The sequence below is a fragment of the Anoplopoma fimbria genome, chromosome 16, assembly GCF_027596085.1.
Source record: "Anoplopoma fimbria isolate UVic2021 breed Golden Eagle Sablefish chromosome 16, Afim_UVic_2022, whole genome shotgun sequence".
NCBI classification, from domain to species: Eukaryota; Metazoa; Chordata; class Actinopteri; order Perciformes; family Anoplopomatidae; genus Anoplopoma; species Anoplopoma fimbria.
In genome coordinates this window covers 23,693,400-23,702,070 of record NC_072464.1, presented here as the reverse complement: position 1 = coordinate 23,702,070, position 8,671 = coordinate 23,693,400, and the positions used below count along the sequence as shown (strand labels likewise).

The 8,671-nt window shown below is 35.3% G+C and overlaps 3 protein-coding genes across 4 annotated transcripts in view; 2 read left to right on the top strand and 1 right to left on the bottom strand.

Annotated features, from left to right (window-relative positions):
* The window catches only part of ttf2 (transcription termination factor, RNA polymerase II), a 190,060-nt gene that overhangs the window by 164,922 nt on the left and 16,467 nt on the right, over positions 1-8,671 (top strand). The gene's annotated exons all lie outside the window — the stretch shown is intronic.
* Positions 360-3,331, top strand: il17d (interleukin 17d). The gene is made up of 2 exons (XM_054616048.1): positions 360-1,101; positions 2,141-3,331. Exons 1-2 carry the CDS (start codon positions 800-802, stop codon positions 2,460-2,462), a joined length of 624 nt encoding a protein of 207 aa, XP_054472023.1. The 5' UTR covers positions 360-799; the 3' UTR covers positions 2,463-3,331.
* eef1akmt1 (EEF1A lysine methyltransferase 1) lies at positions 3,957-7,865 on the bottom strand. Of its 2 annotated transcripts, none has more exons than XM_054616045.1 (5): positions 7,776-7,865; positions 6,500-6,722; positions 6,135-6,217; positions 5,036-5,325; positions 3,957-4,688 (listed from the first exon to the last, which is right to left on the bottom strand). In XM_054616045.1, exons 2-5 carry the CDS (start codon positions 6,635-6,637, stop codon positions 4,558-4,560), a joined length of 642 nt encoding a protein of 213 aa, XP_054472020.1. In that variant the 5' UTR covers positions 6,638-6,722; positions 7,776-7,865; the 3' UTR covers positions 3,957-4,557. The 2 variants fall into 2 exon arrangements, with proteins under 2 accessions (XP_054472020.1, XP_054472022.1); XM_054616047.1 differs by having other exon boundaries at positions 6,500-6,639; positions 7,776-7,843.

The following is an 8,671-nucleotide window of genomic DNA, read 5'->3' as shown; positions in this document are numbered from 1 at the left end:
TCTAGTAGAGAAAGCTCACTTACAACAAGAGTTGTTAATGTCATTTATGGGGATCAGGCAGCAGATCAAACTGATAAAGTGGAAAGTAAACAGTATTTCTTGAAGCTTTACTGGCTTTTTACAAGCATAATTCAATTTGAAGAGCAGAAAAACACATAAATATTCTTTTAGCTTTTAAAAATATTGTGTTTTGACCTTGAGGGACGTAGCTGGATCAGTTCATCTGGAGACTCTGGTGTGAAGCCAGGATCCAGTCTGGACTTCCCCCTCTGCTCTCTCTCTCTTTATCACCAGGGCTGGGATGTTTTTAAGTCGGGACTCCATCTGGCTGTGCTTCAGTTTGATTTAGACTCGATCTGGATGCTGGATCACATTTTTCTCTCACTGTTTCCAAACTCTTCCATCGGATCTTTACGCACAGAGAAGCAGCAGAACAACACTCTTTGTATTGTGTTGAACTGAGAGCAGCAGGTGTGAAACTTCAAACTCATCAAACTCTGTCATACTCTGTCATACTATTCTTTTTAATTCTGATTTAAGTGTTGCTTCTGGCTTGGAGACACTGTGGACACGTTGTGCCAAAATGTGTCCCTGGCTGCTCGCCTGTGCCTCGGTGTCTCTCCCACAGTTCAGTGGATTATAAGAGAAGGACGAGACCTGCTGATGGTGGAAGCTGTTCCATTAAAGGAGTCCATTGTGTTCTGATCATCTGCTTCAAGAAAGGAGAGAAGAGGAACACAGAGGAACCCTTTTTTGTGGTTTTACGCATTTACGCATTTTGGCACAAAAGCGCACCGAGATGCAGCATCGAACCCACGTCCTCCTGCTGCTGCTGCTGCTGCTCGGCTGGTCTGATGGGGCCCGTCGGGTCAGGAAGAAGGCCTCCAGGACCAGGACTTGTCTGGACCTGCCTGAGGAGATCCTGGAGCAGATGTTCGGCCGGCTCTCTGTGGGAGTGATGAGCGCCTTCCATCATGCGCTCCAGCTGGAGCCGCAGGACAAACTCAACCTCACCTGCCCGGCCAGAGCTGCTGCCTCCCCGGCCGCCAGCAAGAGCCGCCTCCCGGTCCACCTGCTCAGCATGTCGCCCTGGGCCTACAGGTGAGAGCAGGTGCCTCATGAAGGAGTAGGAGTTCACTCTGCTGTGGCCGATGCTGTGAATGACAAGTGCTTTGTTGGCTTTTTTGGCTTTGAAAAAATACTTTTAAAATTCCAAATATATGTTTTGGATTCGCAAACAAAACTGTTTTCAAACAAAATGTTTTGATTTCTAAAAAGAACTTCTGTAAATAAAACAAAAATGGATTCAAAACAAAACTTTTTTGATTTTGAAACAAAACTTTTTTGATTTTGAAACAAAACTTTTTGATTCCAAACTCTTCGATCCACAAATAAAACATCTTTTAGCTTTTAGGATTCTCAAAACTTTTGGATTCCAAATTTTGGGATTTCCAAAGAAAACTTTTTGATTTTGAAACAAAACTTTTTGATTTTGAAACAAAACTTTTTGATTTTGATTTCCAAACAAAACTTTTTGATTTTTTTTGAACAAACAAAACTTTTGATTCAAACAAAATTTTGGATTTTTGGATTCCAAACAAAACTTTTTGATTTTGATTTCCAAACAAAACAAAACTTTTGATTTTGAAATAAAAACTTTTTTTTTTTTGAAACAAAACTTTTTTGATTTTGAAACAAAACTTTTTGATTTTCACAAAAATAAAAATCTTTTAGCTTTGGAATTCTTTTTGATTCGCAAACAAAACTTTTTGACAAAACTTTTTGATTTTGAAATAAAACTTTTTGATTTTGAAACAAAACTTTTTGATTCGCAAACAAAACTTTTTGATTCGCAAACAAAACTTTTTGATTCCAAACTCTTCGATCCACAAATAAAACATTTGGATTTGTTGGAAAAGCTTTTAGAATTCTAAACAAAACTTTTGGATTCCAAATTTTGGGATTTCCAAAGAAAACTTTTGGATTTTGAAACAAATCTTTTAGATTCCAAACAAAACTTTTTATTACAAACTTTTGGCATTAATCCATCAGACATTTGTTTTACAGCATGAACTCCACAGAGAGCACTGGAGGAACTCATCTCCTTATAAAACATATAAACTCTGACTCTATGTCTCAGGATCTCATACGACCCGGCCCGGTACCCCCGCTCCATCCCCGAGGCTTACTGCCTGTGTAAAGGCTGCCTGGTCGGCCCGTTCGGAGAGGAGAGCGACCTCTACCGGAGCACACCGGTCTACGCTCCCTCCGTCATCCTCCGGAGGACCGGCTCCTGCGCCGGCGGCCGCCACTCCTACACCGAGCTGTACGTCTCCATCGCGGTGGGATGCACCTGTGTGCCGCTGCAGGAGAAGGAGAGGGACGGCCGGACCAGCAACCAGAGTCTGGAGGGAGCGAAGCCCAAAGCAGGGCGGCTCATCTCTGCAGGAAAGAGAGCCTGAAGGAGGCCGGAGCCGGGGTTCTCCAGATACGGTTCTACACCTGGTACACTGTTTTATGGACATTTTGAACATGTTTAGGGGTTTATACCTGAATAAGAAGCCCCTGTAGCTGAATCTGAACAAGCACACAGAGAATATTTGACCTATAAATCAACATTTTTCATCTGGAGGACTGTTTTTTTTGACTGTTTTACTCTTTTATTTGACACACTTTCCTTCTTGACTTGGTTTTTAAGATATTTGGACCCAAACTTGATGACTTGACTACACTTGTGCAAAAACAAACCAATTCAAAGTGATCTGGAGAGAATAAACCTAAAAATCCAGACTGGAAAACCAGATTAAACTCTGAAGTTCACTTTGACATTTGAAGTGGTTATATTAAATTTGCTTCTCGTGTTTAGTATCGCAGATATTTTGGGATTTTTTGCTCAGAAATGGAGGCAGAAATATCAGACAAACATCTCAAAACCTGGACAAATAAAAACACAACTATCTGCATGATTAGCTGGAGCAACATTTTGGAAATGGAAGCAACCAATGGAAGAACATGCCTCGTTATCAATCAATGACTGATCAATGCTGCCACCTGCTGATGTATAAAACAACTGCAAGTTCATTCATTATATTATTCTGAAATGCAGCATTGCATTTGTAATTGTCAAACTATCGACAGTTTGCAGACATTTGGTTCACTTCTTCCAATAAGTGTACAACTAAAAAAAATGAACACTTTTATATTTCCTAGTTACATTTTGCATTTTCAGGATACAGGACCTGCTTGGAAGTATCCCAGAGTTCAGTTGGTTTAACAGCCGGTGTGATCATCAGACCATAAAGGGGATAAGAAAATAAACACGCCTACTACACATACTAGTATCTTTTATTTGTTCTTCCTGCTTCTTTGTTGTTAAATAACTAACAGTTGGTGCTTTTCTGTCACTTCTGGTGAAGAATCAAACAGGAATCTTTTTTTAAGACCTTTTTAAAGTCATAGTATAGTATGTTAAATAAAGTCATAGTATAGTATGTTAAATAAAGTCATAGTATAGTTTGACTAATAAGTCCTCCAATCATCTTCTGTGATATACTTATTCTATGAATGACTTACTATACCATGATTAATTATGAAATTGTATTACTTTTTGTGGCATATTGTACTTTATATATATATATTTATATACATACATTTTGTTTTTTAGCGTTTTTAAATGACATACTAGGATATGAATTTGCATTATTTTTAAGACATACTATACAATTACTTTTGATGAAATATTGAACTATGAGTTTTGAAGACTTTTTATGACATACTATCCTACAACTTAAAGGGGACTCAACAATTTAGCAATATTCTTTCATAAAGTTCGTAAACTCACAAGAGACAGATAAAAAAAAAAAGTCAAACAGTAAAATAAAAGCAGATGAGGCCAAAGTATCCCTTACTTTTAATTCTTGAATAGATTTCTGATGGATCCTACATTACCCACAATGCAACTTTATTTCGTATTTTTTTCTCAAACACAGGCTTTGTTTTAGAAACGTTTAATCTCCAAACCAAGACTGATGACATCACCATGACATCATCATCAGGGGTTATTCTTCTAAAGCGTGATGAAGCACCTCAACACCAACAGGAGACATCACAGTGTTTTCACCGGCTTCATTCAAAACTGACAGTTTCCCTTTAATTTATTGATATTAAATAATCAATACATCGTTACGGGTTTATGAAATGTCATTAAATGGTGAAACATGTCCATCAGGAACACTTTGTAGAAGCTGAAACCACTAAATATATATGTTTTTTGCTTAATAAGCAACTGAAACTATCAACATAAACTGATGTAAATACGTTTTCTGTGGGTTAAATTATCTTTTTTGTAGAAAACCAGCAGGTTTTACACTCTTTGCTCATAAACAAGCCGTCTTTGAGTCATCACACTTCTTCTTTTCAAAAGCCAAAGTTCACTTGTGTTTGAACTTTTCCACGTTTCCTCTGCTGGTGTCGATGGATCCTTTTCACTAAACAGGAAACGTCCGTATGAAAGCAGCGTTCATGTCCTCGTCTCTCCTTCAGTCTGATCTCTGAGGTTCAGGACAGCAGGCGAGACGGATAGTTGACAAAACAGCGGAAGTCGTTGGACAAGTTTCTGTTGTGTTTCGGGAGGAAGCTGCACATTCTGACATCCAGAAGTTCTCCGGCCAGTTTCTCCATAACGGCTCCTAAAGAACGGAGAGGACACAAAAAATAAAACATTATTTGTATTATTATCAATAATAATTCTTACACTTATTCTGATTAATATTACAACAAATATTTATTAGATTATTATCATTATTGGTTGTAATAATAATACAAACACTGATAATGATAATAGTAACAACAATCATAATGATGATAATAGTAATAATCATTAAAAAAATAATGAATTAAATATAAATATAAATAAAAAATAAAACAGAAACAAATATAAAATTTAAAATAAAAAATTAATAGAGTAAAATATTAATATATATATATAAAGTAAAAATTAATCAAATTAAATAAAAAATAAATAAAAACTTCTCACCTGTACACAGCAGCACTTTGCCTTTGCTCAGGTACTTGACGGTCTCGGACACTTTGCTCAGACACACCTCGGACAGGTACGGAGGGTCGACCAGGACGACGTCGAAGCTCTTGGGAGCGACGTCATCCGGCAGCGACAGCGGCTCGTTGTAGTCGTAGAAGATGAAGTCGTCGCCGTAGGTGGAGAAGCGTCGGTCGAACTCCAGCACGACGGCCGAGACCCGATCCGAGCCGACCACCGAGCCCTGCTTCAGCTTCTGGTACACGCTGGGCGCGCTCACACACGCTATCCTGCAGGAAAACAAAAACACCCGAGGGTCAGACATGATGGAGATTCTGGTTTGTTGAGATTAAGTTCTACAGAAACATAGATTCAGGATTTATGTTCTAAAGCTGCACATATTGCACCAACGTAAGAAAACCAGAATGCAATGCAGCTTCAAGACATAATAAAAATAATAATAATAATTTTATTTATATAGCACCTTTAAAAACAGAGTTTACAAAGTGTTTTGACAGACAAAGCAGGAAAAGCAAATTAATAAAACAACAGAAAGCTCAACAATGAGGCTCAAACCCACAAAAACAGTACAATAATTAACTAAATAAAATAAATAAAATAAATAAAATAAATAAAATAAATAAAATACTATAGTAAAACAAATAAATAAAATGATAATAATAAAAAAGTGACGACATCTCACGTCTGTTTTAATAAGTGATTTAAAAGAAACAAGCTTGGCTTTGAATCAGAAAATATAAAAACCAACAAAATGAATCTTTTCTTCATATTATACAGTCTCAGTTTGAGTTCATTCTTGTTGTTTCTGTCATACTATGATGTTAAAATACATGATTAAATGCTTTTTAAACCTGCTTCTGTTTGCTATTTCAAGCACCGCTGATTCTCTCTTAAAAATGCTCTCTGAGTTTTCATTTCAAGTTACTGTGAGGAACATTTAACTGATTTAAGAGCAGTGGGCTGCTGTGAGGCGTTCAAGGACACTTTGACATTCAGACAGGAGAAACCTGCGCGACAATTCACAGGACTGGAATAATAAAGTTTGTGTGTGTGTGTGTCGGTGTGTGTGTAGTATTACCTGCCTCCCTCTCCAGCTTCTCGTACGACCTCCTCAGCCAACCGAGTCGCCGTCTCGTCGCTGTACCAGAACTGACTCATCCTCTGGAGGAAACACAAACAAACAAACAAACAAACAAACAAACAAACAAACAAACAAACAAACACATAAGCGACACCTTTAATCAACGATACTAAATCTAATAAGTGCTGCATGTTTCAACTTCTACACAGGAAACACACTCGTTTAGTTCACTAACTTTATGGTGAACGTAAAAGTAACATTTAAATACTTAAACCTATAACCAATATTACTAAATCTGATGACACTAATGACATTTCTGTAGATAATTTTTCTGCATAATAAAAAAAACCCAGTGAACTCACCCAGTCCTCCTCCACGGCTCCCACAGTGAACTGGTCTGACGGCGTCGAGCTGCTCGTCTCGTCGTAAAACTCCTGAAGGGCGGCGAGAGTTTCAGCCGAGAGCGCCGGGACGTCGTCGTCGCTGTCGATGTCACTCATGGCTGAAGGAGGAAGATGAGGAAGATGATGAAGACGAGGAGAGGAACAGCTGTCCTTTAAAGATGAAGGAGCTAAAAACCTGAAACTAAAAAAAATATTGTTATTGATCACTTTTTACCTGGTTTACTTTAACTGATGGATGACTTGATAAATGACAAATAGGATCTTATTAATATTATTAAAATGTATTTATTGATTTATTTATATATATATTTTGTTTTTGTAAATGTATTTAATGACTTCCATGATTTTATGTATTATAGCTTAACCAAAAGCTGATGTTTTAGATTCTATTTTTACATATTGAAAGATGTATTTATTTTCTTCTCATATATATATATATATATTTTTTCAATTATTTTGATATTAATTTAAATGATTTTTCTCAAGCCCTAATATGTAATAATAATAATAAAAATTCCAAGTTACATATTTTGCTCCTCGTTTGCTTTGATTCAGCAGCGTAGTATCACAAGAAGTGTATTGTATATGAACTGCACAGATTATTTTTGTCCTATTTGAAATCATTCTGATGCATTTAAATCTTAAAGTTAGTCCCACTTCTTTTATCCTCCCCTACAGTTTCATTATTCTTCTTCTTCATTATATCAGGTTATAATTGAAATCTCTTTTGCATGAGAGACCTGAACACATCTAAAGAAATAAGAACACACAGGACTGGACAAATATATATATATATATATAGATATAAATATATACACATATATATTGATTTCTTTTCTATTATCATCATTATACCATTTATTTGGTTTTTTTATAATGATGATAAATTTTATATGTTTTCTTTGTGAATCCCACATCTTTAATTCCACAAATTCCACTTTTACAGATAAACATCTATTTGTAATATTTGGCATTAACCTTTTTTTTTAAACATAACTTCTCTTTCTAATTCTACTTTTGATACTTTAAGTATATTTGGATTTAAACACTTTGTTGCATGTTAAATTCTTACTAAAGTAAAAGAACAGAGTTCCTACATGAATGACAACAATGATCTTATTCTGTAAATAAACAGTTAATTAAATAATAAAAACATTCACAGATAAAGTGTCCACTTCCTACACAAACATATAAAGATCAATAGTTTTTAAATATAGTATAAAAGTGAACATACCTGATCACAAACTGGTTCTAAACAGCTCCTCACTGCTGCTGTGTTGTGAACATGTGAGTAGTCGCGGAATGATGACGTAGTTTCAGAAAGTACGGACTCTGACGAGGGACAAAACACTCGACTAGTCGCGTTCTCTGTCTGAAAACATAAGAAGGAACATGAATGTGTTTCTTCTCTCTAACTCACTGTTTTTAGTTTATTTATTATTTAGACAATAAACAGACAATATGTTTATATTTCATCTGTTAGAAAAACTCTTAAGATATTATTGGAAATCTGTATAAAACCTTTTATTATAAATAGAATATTTATTTTAGGGGGTTTTGGATGATTTTAAGAACAAAGTAAACTGAAAATCCTTCATTATAATTAAATTCATGTTCATTAACTATGTATATTTAATGAAGTACTTTTAAGTTATTTGTTTTCTCTTCCTTCACACTAATCTCAGAGGGATAGATTGTACTTTTTACTCCACTTCACTAATCTACTTTACAAATTTAGATTTTTACATACAAAATATATGAAGACCTTAAAAAAATATAATAATAATAAATTAGACAATTTATCCATTTATACAAGTAAAGCTGACGTTTGTTGACTTACAGAAATTCATTTGAAACTATTTTAATGAACATATAAGTCATAACATGGTTCCAGTGCCTCAGATGTGACCTTTGGCAGCTTTTCCTTTTAATAATGTTAATTAAGTCAATGTCATTCTTTAATATGTTAATGAATTAGTAATAATGTTAATATATTTGTTATAATGTTGAGGTTTGGACTAAACATTGTGACAAAACATTGTGAAAAAAAGAGCTCAAGCTCCAACTACAGCAGCGAAATCCTGATTTTACATGAATGCATGAGTAATCATCTAATAATAGAATATATAT